The sequence below is a fragment of the Papio anubis genome, unplaced genomic scaffold (assembly GCF_008728515.1).
Source record: "Papio anubis isolate 15944 unplaced genomic scaffold, Panubis1.0 scaffold147, whole genome shotgun sequence".
NCBI lineage: Eukaryota > Metazoa > Chordata > Mammalia > Primates > Cercopithecidae > Papio > Papio anubis.
In genome coordinates, this window is record NW_022161436.1 from 127,851 (window position 1) to 149,482 (window position 21,632).

At 36.3% G+C, this 21,632-nt stretch overlaps 1 protein-coding gene across 6 annotated transcripts in view; it reads left to right on the plus strand.

Annotated features, from left to right (window-relative positions):
• DMXL2 (Dmx like 2) overlaps positions 1 to 21,632 on the plus strand; it is a 174,068-nt gene that overhangs the window by 108,827 nt on the left and 43,609 nt on the right. For all 6 annotated transcript variants that reach the window (XR_004181290.1, XR_004181291.1, XM_031661417.1 and 3 more), the window contains exons 16-22: positions 3 to 122; positions 4,261 to 4,488; positions 6,743 to 8,422; positions 11,848 to 11,958; positions 15,209 to 15,378; positions 18,303 to 18,400; positions 18,813 to 18,978. Coding sequence is in view for 4 of the 6 variants with exons in the window: in XM_031661417.1 (XP_031517277.1) it covers positions 3 to 122; positions 4,261 to 4,488; positions 6,743 to 8,422; positions 11,848 to 11,958; positions 15,209 to 15,378; positions 18,303 to 18,400; positions 18,813 to 18,978 (2,573 nt within the window). In the remaining 2 variants the exon portion in view is untranslated. The remainder of the gene's footprint in view (positions 1 to 2; positions 123 to 4,260; positions 4,489 to 6,742; positions 8,423 to 11,847; positions 11,959 to 15,208; positions 15,379 to 18,302; positions 18,401 to 18,812; positions 18,979 to 21,632) is intronic.

Sequence of the window (21,632 nt, forward strand, 5' to 3'; positions counted from 1 at the left end):
AGGATACCGCCCACCACCATTTTCAGAAAAGTTCTTTCTAGTAGTAATTGAGAAGGACAGCAATAATAACTCTATTCTGCATATGTGGCACCTTCATCTTAAATCTGTACAGGCATGTTTAGGTAAGTAATTATAGTTTCATACAGAGATGATACATAATAAATTCATTTGGTTAATTCTGTAAAATGAAGTTCCAGTAAACTGTAAATTGAGTTGCTGAATTATGTCTCTTCTAAACTTTTAATTACAAGGTCATAAATCATTAATGAAACTGGTTAATCCTAAAAACTAGCCTATGGGCACATTAGACATATTGAAAAAAAAAATAAAAGCTTGATTTATTTTTTTCAGTGAATATTTATTGAGTGCACATTATGACTGTTCTAGATGTCCATAGAACTAATATTGTACTTTTTTGTTAATACACATTCCCATGCAATACACTGTACATCATCAGCTTTATCATCATTAAAAGAAGCAGAATTGGCCAGGCGTGGTGGCTCATGCCTGTAATCCCAGCACTTTGGGAGGCCGAGGCAGGCAGATCAAGACCATCCTGGCTAACATGGTGAAACCCCATCTCTACTAAAAATACAAAAAATTAGCCAGGCGTGATGGCGGGCACCTGTAGTCCCAGCTGCTCAGGAGACTGAAGCAGGAGGATGGCGTGAACCTGGAAGGTGGAGGTTGCAGTGAGCTGAGATTGTGCCACTGCACTTCAGCCTGAGCGACAGAGCAAGATTCCGTCTCAAAAAAAAAAAAAAAAAAAAAAAGCAGAATTGCTGTTTGATAAAATATAATTGAGTGCCTGAGGCTTATGAGCAGAACTGTTTTTGTAGAACATTAAGAAATACAGGTTGGGCATGATGGCTCATGCCTATAATCCCAGCACTTTGGGAGGCTAAGGCAGGATGATCGCTTGAGCCTAGGAATTCAAGATCAGCCTGGGCAATATAGTGAGACTTCATCTCTACAAAAAAATAAAGAATTAGTCATATATAGTGGCGTGTGCCTATACTTGGGAGGCTGAGATGAGAGGATTGCTTGAGCCCTTGAGGCAGAGGCTGCAATAAGCCGAGACTGCACCACTGCACTCCAGCCTAGGTGACAAAGTGAGACCCTGTCTCAAAAAAAGAAAAGAAAAAAAAAAAAAAGAAATGCAATTGTGATTAAAAAATTACTTCAGCCATTCTTTTGCTGTACACATTTAGATTAATCTCTAAACAAATTGGGAAATCTGTAGTATGAAGCAAAGAAATTGATCATAGTTTTTTTAAAAAACAAACTTTTACTTTTTGAGAGATAATTGTTAAAATGAAGAACTACATGGATAGCCATATCACATTGAATCTGCTTTAAACTGTTAACTCAAAATATTTGAGTTGTAATAGTTTATTATTTCTTGTAATTATATTAGTTGATTTTATACAACTTCTTATACAACATTTAATACAGTGAAAGAATAATTTGTACTTTTTTGTTCACATGTATTATACATTATCACATAACTTTGTAGGTAGCAGTTCTAACTGGGCCATGAATTGGCATTAGAAAAGCCAAAGTATTTGACAGAACCTTTACCTTCACCTAGTTGAGCCTAATCTTCTTGAGGCACCAGGTATTTAAAAATTCTTTCAAAGCCTTTGGAGTTAATTTTTTGCATTATATGTTGTTTGACAGAAATGCAAGAGAAGGGATCTAAAACCAGTTCATCAGGAAGAGATTCACCCAGCAGAGAATATAGTAATTTCTAGAATTTGGCACAGAGATAGGAGTGACTCTGAAGAGATTTACAGAGGTAGTAACAGATCCTTGTGGGAGGACAGGAACTGTGTGATTTTGTTTGTCCCCACTGTTTATGAGGTGTGTGTCTCACTAAAGCCAGGGTTAGAGTTGAGTTGCTTGCCTACACTGTTTGTGACAGCAGTAGGTCACAGACAATGAGATTACAGTAGAGGCAAATAATTTACTCTTCTTAGCTGTGATAGAAAGCATCCATCTTTTTGTTCTAATCTTTGCTGCAGATTTAACAGTGTATCCTGCCATTCACATTTAATGCTTAAATTTACCACAGTAGTGAATATCCTGTTAGAGGATAAATGATTGGTTTAAATTTTGTTAGAGAAGGGAACATGTTGAGTACCTTCTGCGTGCCAGGTACTGAGATTGGTGCTTTATATATGTGAGATAGACATTATACCCAGTTTATTAATGGAGTAAGGGTAAGTAACTTGAGCAAGACCCATTATGTAGTTTGTCACAGAACCAAGTTTCAAAATCAGGCCTTGGTGACTCTAAAGTCTTTGCTTTTTTTTTTCTGCTCTTATTTTCTTTCTTAGCATGAGATATATGTTAGAAAATAGCATGCTTTACAGGAAGAGAAATGATGTAGTTTTAACCTTATTTTGCTGGTGAAAAAGTAGCCAGAGATGGTGAAGTGCCTGGCCTAAGGAAACACATCTCATTAGTGATAGAGCCAGGAGTGGGACTCCTGTATTCTGACTATGGATTCAAGTTTGTAGTCTCATTTCATTTTACAAAAAATTTTTTTTCACATTTCTTACTTATTGGCCTACCAGTATAGATAGATTGACATGTTTAACAGAAACAAAAGAGGATTGATTATTATTTATTAGATATTCTGGTGCTCCTTGAGATGTACAAGGCAATAACATATCCCTGCCTTTAGTGAATTTGTGGTCCAATGGAGAGAGACAGATAAATAAATAAATAAATATAATATAATATAGAGTATCTCTTATATGTCACAGAAGAACAGATAACTGAATCTTAGAGATTTATACTCACTGGAAGTTCTTTGGAAGATCAAGTCAATATGGCTTACAAAGGCAGTCAACTAATATTGTCTTAAATTTTCTTACAACTTTTACTTTTTGTGTTTATTTTTGAAATCATTCTCTGATTTGAGTACTTGATAGGAGGCTGCTAGTGTAACGTCTTCTTTGCCCCTAGCTAATTATATGGCCTCAGGAAAATCACTAAACTCTCTAAGTTTAAATTTCTTAATCTAAAAGTGAGGCAGTACATTGCTATTTCTTAAAGTTTGGTTCATGATCCATCTGTTTCAAAAACACCTGGGCTGCTTTACTGAGATCTACCCCATATCATCTAAATCAGTGTCTCTGTGGTTAGGCCTGGGAATTTGCATGTTAACAAATTCCTCAAGCTTTTAATGTGTTTTAAAGGTTGTAAGCACTGGACTGTGTAAGGGGTTTCTTGTAGCTTTTACATGTTGTGATTCTTCCCTGTCAGTCTCCCATGATAGAACTGATGCTAAGAAAGAGTAAAATTGTAAAAAAAAAAAAAAAAAAAAAAAAAAAAGCTTATCAGAGTAACTAAGCAAAAGTTTGAAAATTGACCTTGTCTCCAAAGTAATTTTTAAAAAAAATTTTATTGATGCATAATAATTATACATACTTATGGGGTACATGTGATGTTTTTATACATGGATAGAATATGTAATGATCATATCAGGGTATTTAGGATATTCATTACTTTGAAGTTTATTGTTTCTTCAGGTTGGGAACATTTCAGATCTTCTAGCTCTTTTGAAATATGTATTGTTGTTAACTGTAGTCATTCTACTGTGCTATCAAACAATAGAACTTATTTCTTCTGTCTAACTTTTTGTTTGTACCTATTAAACAGTCTCTTCACCCACCTCACAACCCTTCCCATTCTCTCTTCACCCACCCCACAACCCTTCCCATTCTCTGGTGTCTGTTATTCTATTATCTACCTCCGTGAGATCCACTTTCTTAGCTCTCATATGTGAGGGAAAGAACAGGTGATATTTGTATTTCTGTGCCTGGCTTGTTTCACTTAACATAGTGACCTTTGGTTTCCAACTGTGTTGCTGCAAGTGACAGGATTTCATTCTTGTTTATAGCTGAATAGTATTCCATTGTGTATATACCACATTTTCTTTATCCGTGTATTCACTGATGGATACTTGGGTTGATTTTATGTCTTGGCTGTTGTGTATAGTGCTACAATAAATGTAGGGGTGCAGTTATCCATTTGATACACTGATTTCCTTTCCTTTGGATAAACACCTAGTAGTGAGATTGCTGAGTCATATGGTCATTCTATTTTAAAGAGTTCTCTTTTCTCTGTATCCTCACCTCCAAAATACTTTTAAGAAGCTATGTTTCTTAAATAATAACGAAGTAATATTCTAGCTCATATTTATAGTAATGATATACATACATTTTGTAATATTATAATTTATTTTTAAAGCTAAAGCTTCAGAAGGTGCTTCCTCTGAGAGTCTACTTTCAGTCCCTGGACAGAAGAATGTGGATTCTTCTCCAGAAACCTCTCCTAGTGTGAGCCCCATGCCACATTCTTCATCAATTGCCAATCTTCAAACTGCCAGTAAACTTATTCTGAGTTCTAGACTGGTGTATAGCCAACCCCTTGATCTCCCAGAATCAGTTGAAGTAATAAGAGCAACTCCTTCAGCAGGTAAGGTCATTTTAAGACTGCACAGTGGTAGCTCATAGTGATAAAATGTATAAACTCTTTAGTAGATAAAATACATGAACTCTTCTGAAATATGTGCTATGTTGACATTAAAATAAATATTTATTTTCTTTTAATGATATGTCTAGATGTTTAGAAACACGTCTTTATTAGAAATAATTTGCTGACTGGGTGCAGTGGCTCACTTCTGTAATCCCAGCACCTTGGGAGGCTGAGGTGGGTGGATCACTTGAGGTCAGTAGTTCGAGACTACCCTGGCTAACATGGTGAAACCTTGTCTCTACTAAGAATACAAAAATTAGTTGGGCATGGTGGCATGCACCTGTAATCCCAGCTACTTGGGAAGCTGAGGCAGGAGAATCGCTTGAACTTGAGAGGCGGAGGTTGCAGTGAGCCGACGTTGCACTCCAGCCTGGGTGGGCAACAGAGCGAGACTATACACACACATACACACACACACACAAATTTCCTGTGATAAATGTAATCAGCTTGACAGAAAATAGTGTAAATTTTTACTATTTTGTGTGTTTTTTTTTGAGATGGAGTCTTGCTCTGTTGCCTAGGCTGGAGTGCAGTGGTGCTATCTTGGCTCACTGCAAGCTCCCCTCCTGGGTTCACACCCATTCTCCTGCCTCAGCCTCCCAAATAACTGGGACTGCAGAAGCGTGCCACCGTGCCCGGCTAATTTTTTTGTATTTTTAGTAGAGACGGGGTTTCACCATGTTAGCCAGGATGGTCTCGATCTCCTGACCTCGTGATCCACCCGCCTCAGCCTCCCAAAGTGCTGGGATTACAGGCGTGAGCCACCACGCCCGGCCAAAATAGTGTAAATATTTTAATGTGAGATGTCTTGCCTATACTTTGGAATATCATGATAGTAAAAATTTTAAAGAACAAATTCATTTGTAAACCACTGAGGCTTTTTTTTTTTTTTTTTTTAAATTAAGACTTTTCGTTCACATTGTGGTAATCATATCTCACTTTTATTAAGAATGTTTGAACAAGGGTTGGCAGATACTCTGAGGAAAAATGTAGGATAAAAGATTATAGTTTGGCTGGTCTGGAATGATACCGACTTTAGCAAGATAGATAAGATATTTGGAGGGCAAGACTGGCAACTGTATTTAAAGTGATCTGCTACTTGTAGAATTTTAATTGGGGAGTTTCTAGAATAGTGTTTTTTGGAAACCAAAACTGGAGGTTCAGGGCTGTTAATATTACTGGTGGATGATACTCAGTAAGGGTGTTTTCTCATTCATCCCTAAGACAGGTTTGCATTTACAGTTGGAAAGATCATATTGAGAAGAGTGTATTCTGGGCTTTTGTGGCTGGTGCAGATCTAGGCCAGTTTGTTAATCTTTCAAAATATTTGAAAGGTTTGGGTTATACTCAAGTTTATTGGCGTTCATGATAATAAATTATATTTTACAGAGGCCTTATAAAATGTCTTATTTGACAATAATATTCTAGGGGAAACAGTAACTGATCCCAGTTGTTTAGATGGAACAGGCTCAGATGATTAATTAAGTAGCTTTCCCACTGTTAATGAAATTATTGATGGATTGAAACTCAAATCCAGATCTTCTGACCTCAGATCTTAATCTCTATATCCCCTTGTCTTACAGTTGACAACAGATGTACCTTGTTAGTCTTTGGCAGTCAGGAATAGATAAGAGGGTTCTGGTTCAGTGCTAAGAGAGGATGAATTAAACTTGGTAGAATGGGTAAGATCTATTGGTCTGTTCTGCTGTCTGAAACAAAATTTACCACCTGGGATCTGGATTATTTGAGGGAGGGTTAGGGGCATTTGAAAGGCAAATTGTAAAGCTCAGTTAAGTATTCATAATGAAAATGATTAAATACATAGTATGAAAGTCTAGGGAGGCATGTTGTGAAGGTAAATGTAAATAATAGAAACACATTAAGGGTTGACTTATTTCAGTGCTTTTGAGTTTTATTTTAATTAAATGGTTGCCTCATTTAAACTTAATTACCTAAAAACAAATTAAGTGATTATTATTGCATACCTTGATTTCACTGATGGGCTCTTCAAGACCTTTATAGATACGTTGGCCAGTGTACATTTAGTGGGATACTAGTTAAGAGGAAGACTACAGAGTTATTCTGAAGAAGCTCATAGTGACTTTGACTTGATCACATTCCAGAATTTGATTATTACCATATTATTTTGTGGCTTTATTATTATTATAACTAACTTTGCTTTTTCTTTTTTAAGGCCATCTGAGTTCTTCTTCAATTTATCCAGTATGCCTTGCACCTTATTTAGTGGTTACAACTTGTTCTGACAATAAAGTACGCTTCTGGAAATGTTGTATGGAAACCAACCCAGACTGTAATAAAAGTGATGAGAAAGAAATTTATCATTGGAAGAGATGGCCTTTGATGAATGATGAAGGAGAAGATAATAGCAGTACAGTGAGCATCGTGGGAAGACCAGTTGCTGTTAGCTGTTCATACACAGGTCGCCTTGCAGTGGCTTATAAGCAACCTATCCACCATAATGGTTTTATTTCTAAAGAATTTTCCATGCATGTTTGTATATTTGAATGTGAATCTACAGGAGGATCAGAGTGGGTTTTAGAACAAACAATTCATCTTGATGATTTGGTTAAGGTTGGGAGTGTACTTGATTCAAGGGTCAGCGTTGACAGTAATCTGTTTGTATATAGCAAGTCAGATGCACTCTTGAGCAAGGATAGATATCTTATTCCGAATATCAAACATTTAGTACATTTGGACTGGGTATCAAAAGAAGATGGCTCCCACATTCTTACAGTGGGGGTCGGTGCTAATATCTTCATGTATGGGAGGCTTTCAGGAATTGTGACTGAGCAAACCAACAGTAAGGATGGAGTAGCTGTCATTACTTTACCACTAGGTGGTAGTATCAAGCAAGGGGTTAGGTCAAGATGGGTTCTTCTTAGATCTATAGACTTGGTATCTTCCGTTGATGGTACTCCTTCACTGCCTGTTTCTCTCTCTTGGGTAAGAGATGGGATATTGGTGGTAGGAATGGATTGTGAAATGCATGTATATGCACAGTGGAAGCATGCTGTCAAATTTGGAGACACTGAAGCTGATAGTCCTAATGCAGAAGAGGCAGCAATGCAAGATCATTTGACCTTTAAATCTAATATGCTGGCAAGAAAAAGTATTGTTGAAGGAACAGCTGTTTCTGATGATGTTTTTTGTTCACCAACTGTAATTCAAGATGGTGGCTTATTTGAGGCTGCACATGTACTTTCCCCTACTCTTCCACAGTATCATCCAACTCAGCTGTTAGAATTGATGGATTTAGGGAAAGTGCGAAGGGCTAAAGCCATTCTCTCTCATTTAGTAAAATGTATTGCAGGTGAAGTAGCAATAGTTAGAGATGCTGATGCTGGAGAAGGAACTAAGCGACATCTTTCTCGAACTATTAGTGTAAGCGGCAGTACAGCGAAGGAAACAGTCACCGTAGGAAAAGATGGTACTCGAGATTATACTGAGATAGATTCTATCCCTCCACTCCCACTATATGCATTACTTGCTGCAGATCAAGATATATCCTACAGAATTTCAGAAGAAAGTACAAAGATACCACAGAGCTATGAAGATCAGACAGTAAGTCAACCAGAGGATCAGTATTCAGAGCTGTTTCAAATCCAGGATATAACAACGGATGATATTGATTTAGAGCCCGAAAAGAGAGAAAACAAATCAAAAGTAATAAATCTTTCTCAATATGGACCAGCTTACTTTGGCCAAGAACATGCAAGGGTACTTTCAAGTCATCTTATGCACTCAAGTCTACCAGGCCTTACCCGTTTGGAGCAGATGTTCCTTGTAGCTTTGGCTGATACAGTGGCTACTACCAGTACTGAGCTTGATGAAAGCAGAGATAAGAGTTGCTCAGGTAAATATTCTCACTAAAAATGGATAAAGTTGTACCTAATAGAAATATTTGTATTATCTGTATACTGACTCATTTATTGAATTGTAGTCTCAACTTTCAAACTTTGCATGGAAAAGACCTCCTTAATAGGCAATTACTATTATATAATATGCTCAGAAAAGACAGTTGAGGCAGGCATATGAATACACAGATTTGTGAGATCCATGTGCATTCTCTCATGAGTTTTTACACTGAAACCTTTGTGTCATTTTTGATTTATAATCTCTTGTTTTTTGTGTGTGTTTGGGTGGGGTTTTTGTTTGTCTGTTTTTTTGAGACAGGGTCTTGCTCTGTTGCCCAGGCTGGAGTTGAGTGGCACAGTCACAGGTCACTGTAGCCTTAACCTCTCAGGCTCAAGTAATCTTCCCACCTCAGTCTCCTAAATAGCTGGGACCACAGGTGTGCACCACCATGGGGCCAAGCTAATTTCTTTTTTTTTTGTAGGGACTGGGTCTCCTTACGTTGCCCAGGCTAGTCTCGAACTCCTGAGCTCAAGCAGTCCTCCTGCCTTGGCCTCCCGCAGTGCTGGGACTATAGGCATGAGTCACCATGGACTGGCCAAGTCTCTCGTTTTTTAAAATCAGATTGATCCCTGTGATTTTTCCTTTGATAATAACAGCCCATTTGTTAATGTTACTGTGGAATCATGAGGCTTATTAGGACCTCATGGGCTCAACTTGTTGGTCTTCCCATTTCTAGCCATAAACAACTTTTTACAATTACCTAATTTTCTCCAAAAAGTCTCTTCAGAGAGGTTTCCTTACAGTTAATGTCATACGTATTTTGCCTAATTCATTCTGTAACTAGAAAATTTTTGGCTGCTTCCTGGAACTAGATTCCATTCTCTTTTATGCACATAGTTCAGGGTAATGTTGTAGATTGTAAATGATAGCATTGGCAAAGGAAACTGAAAATTAATGATCAAAATTTCATTAATTCAATAAATATTGTGGAGGAGTGAAAAATGGCTGTGTTTCAGGCACTTTCTTTACTTTATCATATTTAATTATCACAATCTTCTAGCAGATAGCTATTATTATGTTTAACTTTATAGATGAAGACACTGATCCTTAAGAAATTAAGGGACTCACCTGAGATCACATAGGCATTAAGGAGTAGAAGTGGGGTTCATATGTGGATAAATTATTGACTCAAAGCCTGTACCCTTTTAACTATTTCATAATTTCCAGATTTGTGGGGGAAAGGCAGCTGGAAAATATCTCTTCATGTAGATTTACATCCCTATAGTATATCCCGCAAAGTTTTCTCCTCTGCAGGTTAAAGTAACTAGAGACCTTCTAGGGTTTTGCCTATGACTTATTTTCTCACTATTAATTGGAAAAGAAAAATCTTAACCATTATGAGGTTGTATGCAGTTGAGTGAGATTCTTCCCAGAACAACCTTAAGCTTGTGTTGTGTGTTTAATATATATTGGTTTTTACTGTGGGACATTAAGAAACTAGGCATGCCATAATTTGTAAAACAGAACAGTTTACACTTTCTAATACAAAAGTGTATCATTGGCTAAAGCAATATAGAAATAGTGTATCCTGGACACAGTGGACATTGATGAGGTAATAAGGCAGGAATGAATGTCTCCATTTCACAGGTGGGAAACCGAAGGTCAGAGATTAAATGAGTTACACGTCTCAGTAAATGGATTCTAAGTAAATGAGTTCTTCCACTTGTTTCGGTGAAACAACGTACAGTCATTCTTGACTCTGCTTTCTCTTATACCTCATATCCAGTTCATTGGCAAATGCTATCAGTTCTATTAATATCCAGAATCCAACAATCAATTATCATTACCTCTGCAGTTACTACTCTGGTCCAAGTCCCTGTCATCTCCTAACTGCTTTATTCTTGTTACCTCCGTCTGTTCTTTGCCTAGGAACCAGTGATTCTTTTAAAATCAAATCACATTAAATCTCTCCTTTGCTCAACATAAACCAGTGCCTTCCTGTCTCACTTTAGAATAAAAGTTAAGAGCCTTAAAGTGGCCTAAAAGTCCCACACAGTCTGTGCTCATTTCTGCTCTATTAGAATGCTCTTCTTCCAGATTCATGCATGGCTCATTCCTTTACTTCCTCAAATTGCTGTTGGCATGTCATCTTACTGGAGAGTTCTTTCCTGGCCATACTGTATGAAATAGAACTCTCTTACTCTAGCATTCCCTATCTCTCAGTCCTGCTTTATTTCTGTTCGTAGCAGTAATTTCCACATATTATTTGTTTATTGTTTGTCTCTACCTCCTAAAATATGATCCCCAAGAGAGTAGGGACTTTGGCTTATTCACTGCTGATTTCCCAGTACCCAGAGAGTTCCTCACATGTAATAGATGCTTGATTTGTTGAATGAATAAGTGGACAAATGAGCATGGTGGCTCACACCTTTAATGGCAGCACTTTGGGAGGCTAAGGTAGGAGGATTGCTTGAGACCAGGACTTTTAGACCATCTTGGGCAACATAGCGAGATCCTATGTCTATAAATAAATAAATAGATAGATATTAGGTTGGTGCAAAAGTAATGGCAAAACTGCAAATACTTTTGCACCAACCTAATAGCTATCTATCTAGCTAAATAGATAGATAGATGGATAGATAGAGGTAATGAAAAACAGAGCTAGGGCTTGATCTTTGGCCATTTAAAAGTTTTTGTTTTTTTTTTTTTCTGGAAAATACTGTTTGATTGTATAATGTTTGAGTACTTCTGAAGTGTCAGTTATTGGGCTAGGTGCTGTCAGTATTTTTCCTTTGCTTTTATCCAGCAGTGGCTATAGTTTTGGTTACACTTGCCACACCTTCATACTTCGACTAAGTGGAATTCATTTGTATAAATAAATTTGTGGAATCAAGGTGAAGATTCAGCCTAACCATGTAACACTAACTAGCCAGGGGATTCAAATTTTAAATCTTTGGTAGTACGATATTTCAGTTAATTTAACCAAGGTAGAAAATATTACCTGTTTAAATATATAACAAATGATTTCACATCAGTTATGTAATTTCCATTACATCTCATTGGAATTCGTATAGAAAATATTATTAAAAGTTGTACCTAACATACTATAGTTAATATATTTTTTATTGGATTTCAAGATGTCTTTCATTTATTAAGTCACTATAAATGCTTTTGTTATCTGTTCTAATAGTTAATTATATTTCCCCAAATCATTTTTCTTTTAAGAGTTTTAGTAGACACATATATTTTTTTGTAAAGATATGATTTTTTTGTAAAAACGTTAAAGTGTTCAGGAAGGAATACACTAAAAATATCTTATGTATTTTATATAAATTATGACTAAGTTTGTTTATTTTATAGCTTATCAGTTTGTGGCCTCTTGCATTCTTTTTTCCTTAAACGTATTTTCTGTTTAAATTACAGGAAGAGATACATTAGATGAGTGTGGTTTGAGATACTTGTTAGCTATGCGCCTACACACATGCCTTTTGACATCTCTGCCTCCCTTATACCGAGTGCAGCTACTTCATCAAGGTAATTCACTCACTGAAGCTTTGCCAACTTTTACTTAATATTGGAGCGGTGGGGTTTATTCACATTTGTGTGTAAACATTAGGTAAGTCATTACGTGCATACCTATCACTGGCCTTAAGATCTTTCTGTCACATAGTACCCACTTATCATTTTTCTATGCATCCTTCGGCTCTATTCTGTGACTTACTTTTCTAACTAAGTTTAGAATAGAATTTATTTACTGAAGTAGTAGCTTAGGGGGTAAATGTGGTATGCCTGAGGTGGTAACCTGAAGTGGCTCTCTGCAGAGTAGCCCTAAATATCTTGATGTCTTTTCTTTGAAAAATTGTGTAAACTTTGCTCTGTGATATGTTTTTGTATTTATTTTAATGTAAGCATTATGTTCCAGTTATTTGCCAGCAAGTAAAGTTGATGATTCAGGAAGATCTGCCATATTGATAACAGTGGATTTGCATACTTCAAGCATACTGCCACACCTGATTTGAGACATAAGGATTTATATCAGCCTTGTTATTACAGATTAAAAAATTGAAACCATAGAATTAAAAGTGACCTGCCCAGGATACAGGACTATTTATTAGAAGATTTGGAGTTTGAATCCCAGTCCAGAGCTCATTTCATTGGACCATATTTCTTTTGAAACCAACATCTTGGAAAGAGTCCCATAATATATGTCTTAGTATTACAGAACCTAGAACACTAGGCTTGATAGACTGTTATTCCTCCCCATGGCACTTATACCCTTTAACCTATGAATGTTCTTTGAAAACATAACTTTAAATAGCCATCTGAAATTCTGTGTCTAAACTGTATTTTATCTACCCAATACTTTATTTTTGAAATAGATTTTGCTGAGGTTTTTTTTCTGTTTGAATTGTCACTGTAATGAAGAACCTTGTAGCTTGGCAAGTAAGTATTTACATTCCTGTTTATTTCCTCATGCTAGTTTTCTAGCAGTGGAATTACTGAATCAAAAGGCGTGAAAATGATTCACTCTTGATAAGTATCATGAAAATGCCCTTCAGAAATACTGTGCTCATTTACATTCCCAGAAGTTTGTATATACTTACTGTGTACTCACAAAAATTGAAAACAAAAAATTATTAAAAATGTAAAATAAAAAAAGTTTGATGATGCCAAAACTCAACCCATTGCCCACATTTGATATTAACATTTTAAGCAATCTATGCCATTTGGATAGATTTTTAAAATGGTATCTCCATGTTCTCTTTAATTTTGGGTGATAGTCAAGTGGTATTGAATCAATTAATAACAATTTTTTGCATTTCCTAGGGCAATCTAAAACACTTCAAATTTCTAAAGCGTTGTCAAATTCCATTTTCCCTTCTACTACAGTTAAAGCATGGGCAATGAGAAGTGACTGGTGTTATAGGTGATGGTCCTGGGACCAGTTTTCAGGGAAAAATTAAGTAGCCAGTATGTAGATAGAAAAGCTGAGAAGAGCAGAGGTAAACTGTAGAGAATAGCCTGCCATTGGTAGGTAAATAAAAAGAAGTGCCTGTTGGTGCCCCTGTTCTTTTTCTTCCCTAATAACGTTTTTCACCTCTGCAAGTTTTCAAATACATTCACTGCTCTTAATCTTGCTTTCTGAACCTAATTCTTCTGACATGTCTGTGTGTATTTTTGTTTTGTTTCTTCTTATACCAAAATTTTAATTAATTTAAGGATATAGAATGTAATATGCTATGTATTATTTTATATTATAAATTTTGTATCAGCAAATTATGCATTTTGTGTTGCTGTATATTAGTTTCTAAAGCAGAATTTCAATTATATGATGCAGTAATTCTCTCTTACAGTAGAGATTTAAATAGTCAAAAAATTAGTCTGTCTTTCAGGTTATTAAAAACTAAATTGATTTTATTAATTTTGTCCGGTGTTTTCCCCTAAATTTATAGTGGCAGCCAAGACATGTTGCATTAGTTTTGTGGTATGATTACAAACACAGTTGTTATAATGAGTGTTGGCAGTGGGAAATTTAAGAGAGTTACGATTGTTATTCAAAATAATAATAGTTTTTTGTTTTTCACTTTCTAAAGGAATTATAGTGAAGCAGTAATTATTAGAAAAGCTTTAAACTGCATACAAAATCTGTATAGTAGTTGATAATGAAAAAAATTATGTGTAACAATATTGATACTTAATAGCACTGAGAGGCCTGTGTTGTAATGTGACTTTCATTGACCTCAGACATTTCTTTATTTCTAAAATGAGTTCATAGAGATGGCTACTTGGACTAGTTTGGCTTCTTTCCAAGGCTTCCCAGAGTTCTTCCCAGCATTCCCATTATTCATTACCATTCTGCATGGTTCACATTCATTACGTTGTGTTTTTACCTGCTCTAAGTCGAATTTCAGTAAGAGTGTTATTAATAATTGAACTGTTGATAAATCCATTAGTACTTGGAAGTCTAACAGCATCAGTAAGATTTTGTTGCTTCTACAAATAGCCTAGATCTCTGTCAGTCTTCTCCCAGGAGGAAAAAAAAACAAACCCAAAACAAAAAACAATGTTCATCAAAAAGCATCAATATTAGGCACTTTAAACTACTTTTAACTGAAGGCACTAAAAACAGAGGAATGTACATCATGATTGCAACTTACCCTTATTATTTTCTGGAACTCTCATGAAGTTTAGAGCTTGCTTTGAAGTGATATTTAGCTCCATGGGTAGAGAGAAGAATGGGGTAGTGGTGCTAGAATCGACATCCAGGCCGGTGAGCCAAGTGCTTTTGACTTGAACGAAGCTTTCACCATGCTTTCCTTCCCCTGGGCTCTTGTCGGGGACAACACACCTTGTGTCCTCTTGGGCAGGCCGGATTCACAGGTCCTCGTGACAGAGAAACCTGGAATCAGGCCTGGGCCCTGCACTCTTAGTTGTGTGAGCTTGGGCAGCTCTTGTGACGTCTTGATAAATTTGGTGTGCCATACGTGTGAATGGCCTGATATTCAAATATTTTTATTTCTAATGATTAAGTTTTAGTGTCCCTATTTTTGTAGGGGAAACAAAAACAAATGTTTAGGGAAAAAGAGATTTGGATTTTGTGTATCACATTATTGATCTTGTATTCAGAAACTTATAGTATAAAGTCCTGAATCGATGACAGACTGCCTTTCACTCTTTCTGCTTCAAAATTCTTTCCAAAACGAATGCGTATGTGACTGCATGAAAAATTGTTTTTCTTATTTGATACAATTATGAAGGTTATTATTTTATATTTCCAATTTAGGTGTGTCTACATGCCATTTTGCCTGGGCTTTTCATTCTGAGGCTGAAGAAGAACTGATTAATATGATTCCAGCAATTCAGAGAGGGGACCCCCAGTGGTCTGAATTAAGAGCTATGGGAATAGGGTGGTGGGTGAGGAACATTAACACGCTTCGGAGATGCATTGAAAAGGTAACTTTTTTTTAGTGGATTTTGAGTTATATTAAAAAAAAAAACTTTTCCTAAAGAAAAAAAGATACTGTCTCCCAGAAAACCTGTAGTGGGAAATTTGTTTGTCTATCTTGAGGTCTTGATATATATATATATATTTTTTTTTTTTTGGAGATGGAATTTCACTCTTGTCGCCTAGGCTGGAGTGCAATGGCGTGATCTTGGCTCACTACAACCTCTGCCTCCTGGGTTCAAGTGATTTTCCTGCCTCAGCCTCCCAAGTAACTGGGACTACAGGCGTGTGCCACCACACTCAGCTAATTTTTGTATTTTTAGTAGAGACAGGGTTTCACCCATGTTGGCCAGGATGGTCTCGAATCCCTGACCTCAGGCGATCTGCCCTCCTCGGCCTCCCAAATGGCTGGGATTACAGACGTGAGCCACCATGACTGGTGAGACTTTTTAAAATAAAGTTTCTGGAGATTACAAAAACTTGACCTTCATAAAACATCCATGCAGTATGATATTGTGTCTTTCTATATAGGCTGAATTTATAATATATCCATGGAATAATAATATTTTCTGTTATTAATTGAGGTGTGCTCTAGTTTAAAATGCAAAAATCTAAATTTAGAAAGTAAACTTGAGTTCTTGTTTGTTATTTACATTACAAATGAAACTTTTTATACAAAGGACTCTCTGCATCACTAGTTTAATAAGTAGCAAACGTTCTTTGCACGCTTGAAATCTCATTGGATAAAAACAGTTTTGATTTGTATGTACTTGAAGAACATATCTGTGGCAGCAAGTGAAATGGCTATTTTAGGGCAGGTTTTTGGAGTCAGTTTTCTGGTAGATTCCTTTTAGGAAAAAAAAAAATCAGTTCAGCTCTCTACCAGGTTTGGTGCCAGTTGCTTTTCATAAATAATTCCATGTTATGTTCTAATCAACCCTATGTCATCATTTCCATTTTACACATAATGGAACTAAGATTCAGAGAGGCTAGGTAACAAGCCCAAACTCCAGTCATTTATAAATGTTAGATTTAGCCTGTGCCCTTTCTACTTTAGCAGGATTAGGAAAGTGGAATTCTCATTCATATTTTCCTTTTAGTCCTTTGGAATTCCCTGGAGTACAATCAGTGGTACTATATTTGTGAAGTATGAATTTGTTTCTCTGAAGGATGCCAAGACCTTTTCCTGATTAATTCCTTAATAGTAGTTCCCCAAAGAAGACTCACCTGGTAAACTTATGTAGAATGCATATTCTCCATCTCATAACCAGAGATTTTAATTTGGTAGGTTAGTGGTAAGGCTGAGGTTTCTTCATCTTAATCAGCATCCCATGATTCTGGTGTGTATGGTTGTCAGATCACAGTTTTAAATGTGAATCTAAAAGTATTATTTTTCTGTTACATGTAAGGCTACCAACAAAATACCAGTATTTTCTTTTCTAAAATAAGCACAGATATAAGAAGGAATTCATTCCTGCACCAACTAAAAAATGTGATTTCTGATGTACAGGAAAAGTTAATTGTTAAAGAATATAAATGATGCAGTATCTACATTAAATTTTTTATATTCCAAAGCACTGGATAAAAGAGGACATATTTTATCTGAATTGTTTCAGATGTATCCCACAAAGATTTTACTTCTTGTCAACATGTGTCTTGTCATTATAATTGTCTGTGATAATATACATATGATTTATTTCTGCAAGTAATTTATTTCTTAAAATTAAATCAAAGGGATATGTACATTTTCTGCCTTGAAATGTGTATTATAAATCAGCTGAATACAAATAAAATTCTTCTAAAACTGATGGAGCATATTGAAGCACTAAGTTAAATGATAAGGGGCAGAGAACATAATTAAAAGGGGGAAGTGAAAAGAGTATTGAGAGTAAAATGTTTTCTTTTTTTCCTTTCTTTTTTTTTTTTTTTTGAGATGGAATCTCACTCTGTCACCCAGGCTGAAGTGCAGTGGCGTAATCTTGGCTCACTGCAACCTCTTCCTCCCAGGTTGAAGCAATTCTCCCACCCAGCCTCCGAGTAGCTGCGACGACAGGTGTGCGCCACCACGCCTGGCTAATTTTTGTATTAGTAGAGACGGGGTTTCACCACGTTGGCCAGACTTCCCTCGAACTCCTGACCTCAAGTGATCTGCCTGTCTCGACCTCCCAAAATGCTGGGATTACAGGCATGAACCACTGCGCCCGACCCAAGAGTAAAGCATTTTCATGATGTAATTTAGGTGTCTTTTCCCTTTTTCCCATACCTTAGTATTATAGCTTCCTGCTTTGCCATCAATGTGAGCTAATTAATAAAACGTCCACTGTTTTTTTGTCAGTATGCCTTTCAGCTTAATGATTTGCAGAGGCTGTATCTCAGCATCCTGGAAAAATCAGATATGGCCTATATGCTCTTATGTTTAAGACAGTATGATTACATACAGTATAACATGTTGAATTTTCAAGAAAAAACTCACATCTATTGAATATTCTGCCTTCTTTATTACTTTCTATGTTAGTTTCAGTTCTACGTGGGTTCTATTCCCTTTTCTAACCCTTACTGTGTGACTGTAGGCAATTCACTTAACCTTTCTGTCTCAGTCAGTTCATCTGTAAAATGGGAATAATGATAGAACCTCATGGTTTGTAGTGATGCAATAAGATAACAAAAGGTGCATAGACTCGTGCCCAGTACATGGTAAATAGTCAGTAAGTGCTGGCTGTAATTAAGATTTTTACCATAATTACTGGCTTGTAAATGATTATCTCTAGGAGCGTGTATTAATATTATAACCTACTGAAGATTGTGAAGCAGAAACAACTTTTTCTGTCTCTACACTTTCTATCAGCCATGGAAGTAGCAGGGAAACATTGTTGATTAATTGATTGTAATTCTTTTGTCAAATTATTAATTTAATATTTAATTTATCATTTAGGTTGCCAAAGCTTCTTTTCAAAGGAACAATGATGCCTTAGATGCTGCACTATTCTACCTTTCAATGAAGAAGAAAGCAGTAGTGTGGGGTCTGTTTAGGTAAGTTGCCTTGACACTTAATGTGATTCAACAGAATAAAGATTGTGCTGTGAGTAAGAAACCTAATGCTTTTGAAAATAATTAGGTGTATGAGCTTCATCAAATCAACTTCTATGCGACTTGGTTCCTTTAGCTGAAGAAAAGGGTAAAATATATTTTCAGCTTAATCTAAGGGGTGGGATGTTTTAAAAGTTGATAAAAGCACTTTGCAAAGTAAAAAATGCTTTCGTTTCCTAGTTGTGTATACATAAGGCGTTGACATTCCCTATTAGAAGAAGTGAAGAGATGCTTGATAACAAATGCCTGTTCTTCTTTTAGATTTATGTTTGAGGTTTTTATTTTATATTTTTATACATTTTGTAGAACATTTTAAATTTGGTTTAACCACTTTACGTTTCTGCTTGGTTCCCAGGTCACAGCATGATGAAAAAATGACAACATTTTTCAGCCACAACTTTCATGAAGATAGATGGCGAAAAGCTGCTTTGAAAAATGCTTTTTCCTTACTTGGAAAACAACGCTTTGAACAATCCGCTGCTTTTTTCTTGCTAGCGGGTTCGTTGAAAGATGCCATAGAGGTATAAATAAGAAAACACACTATATAATACTTGTAAAAGATTGAAAACCTGAGAAGGTTGTAGAGGAGATCGTAACTTTTTGTCATATGTTTGTAAGGACACAGAATAACTACAAAGGTTGCTGTACTTAAAATAGTGGCCCTGTGGTAAAGGAAAATATGAATAAATTCAAGGGAGAAACAAATGAAAAATTTCAGGTTGGGCATGGTGGCTCTTGCCTGTAATCCCAGCTCTTTGGGAGGCCGAGGAGGGTGGATCACCTGAGGTCAGGAGTTCATGACCAGCCTGGCCAACATGGCAAAACTCTGTCTCCGCTAAAAATACAAAAATTATCCAGGTGTGGTGGCACACACCTATAGTCCCAGCTACTTGGGAGGCTGAGGCAAGAGAATCACTTGAACCTGAGAGGCGGAGGTTGCAGTGAGGTGAGATCGCGACACTGTACTCCAGCCTGGGTGACAGAGTGAGACTCCATCTCAAAAAGAAAAAAAGAAAAATTTCATATATGGCACATTGCATTTCAAGACTGTGTGTAAAATGTATGAAAAAAATGCTGAAAAACAGTTTATGAATGTTGTCTTCCCGACCACTTGTGATTCTGAACTATTTAAAGTATGTAGGTCACGACCTCCTTATTCTGTGCAGAAAGGCAGATACATTAAGCTGTTCTCTTTTTGTTAATGAAATTCATAAATAAGGAACTGAAACTGCAGTTTGTACTGTTTTATAATATTTTATAATATTAGAATATTAAAAATGATGTGAGGAGGTAAAACTTCCCATTTTTTGATATGTAATCCTAGCAGCTGATTATGAGAGTAATTACAAATATTTCTGTTTACTTCTGGTATCTTCCTCTTAGATTACTTACTATCATGTACAATATGAACAAGTAAAGGGCAAATACAATTGGAAATAATACATGATAGAAAAATATTCAATTAAGTGAAAGTACTTTAGTATTTTAAATTTGTTAAATTAGTCGTTTTGTGTTTTTTTTTTTTTTTTTTACAATTATCCCAGGCATATGAGTTGCTTTTTTTAAATAATAAATACGTAAGATTTTTTCTTTAAAATAGAACATTGTTTTATTTTTTATACTCGGTTTTGCTGTTGATAATTCTGATGTGATTATTTCATCCTGTTTTTCTCCATAGGTTATTTTCTTTTCTTTTTTTTTTTAATTGTACTTGCTAAGTTCTAGGGTACATGTGCACAACATGCAGGTTTTGTTACATATGTATACATGTGCCATGTTGGTGTGCTGCACCAGTAACTCATCATTTACATTAGGTGTATCTCCTAATGCTGTCCCTCCCCTCCCTCCTCCCCACAATAGGACCGGTGTGATGATCCCTTCTGTGTCCAAGTAATCTCATTCAGGTCCCACCTATGGTGAGAACATGCAGTATTTGGTTTTCTGTTCTTGTGATGGACAGTTTGCTGAGAATGATGGTTTCCAGCTGCATCACTTATCCTAAGGACTTGTGAACTCATCTTTTATATGGCTGCATAGTATTTCGCATGGTGTATATGTGCCACATTTTCTTCATCCAGTCTGTCACTGATGGACATTTGGGTTGATTCCAAGTCTTTGCTATTGTGAATAGTGCCACAATAAACATATGTGTGCATGTGTCTTTATAGCAGCATGACTTATAATCCTTTGGGTATATCCCCAGTAATGGGATGGCTGGGTCAAATGGTATTTCTAGTTCTAGATCCTTGAGGAATCGCCACACTGTTTTCCACAATGGTTGAACTAGTTTACAGTCCCACCAACAGTGTAAAAGTGTTCCTATTTCTCCACATCCTCTCCAGCACCTGTTGTTTCCTGACTTTTTAACGATTGCCATTCTAACTGGTATGAGATGGTATCTCATTGTGGTTTTGATTCGCATTTCTGTGATGGCCAGTGATGATGAGCATTTTTTCATGTGTCTGTAGGCTATCTGAATGTCTTCTTTTGAGAAGTGTCTGTTCATATCTTTTGCCCACTTTTTGATGGGGTTGTTTGTTTTTTTTTCTTGTAAATTTGATTGAGTTCTTTATGGTTTCTGGATATTAGCCCTTTGTCAGATGAGTAGATTGCAAAAATTTTCTCCCATTCTGTAGGTTGCCTGTTCACTCTGATGGTAGTTTCTTTTGCTGTGCAGAAGCTCTTTAGTTTAATTAGATCCCATTTGTCAATTTTGACTTTTGTTGCTGTTGCTTTTGGTGCTTTAGACATGAAGTCCTTGCCCATGCCTATGTCCTGAATGGTATTACCTAGGTTTTCTTCTAGGGTTTTTATGGTTTTTTAGGTCTAACATTTAAGTCTCTAATCCATCTTGAATTAATTTTCATATAAGGAGTAAGGAAAGGATCCAGTTTCAGCTTTCTACTTATGGCTAGCCAATTTTCCCAGCACCATTTGTTAAATAGGGAATCCTTTCCCCATTTCTTGTTTTTGTCAGGTTTGTCAAAGATCAGATGGTTGTAGATGTGTGGTATTATTTCTGAAGGCTCTGTTCTGTTCCATTGGTCTGTATCTCTGTTTTGGTACCAGTACCATGCTGTTTTGGTTACTGTAGCCTTATAGTATAGTTTGAAGTCAGGTAGCATGATGCCTCCAGCTTTGTTCTTTTGGCTTAGGATTGTCTTGGCAATGCAGG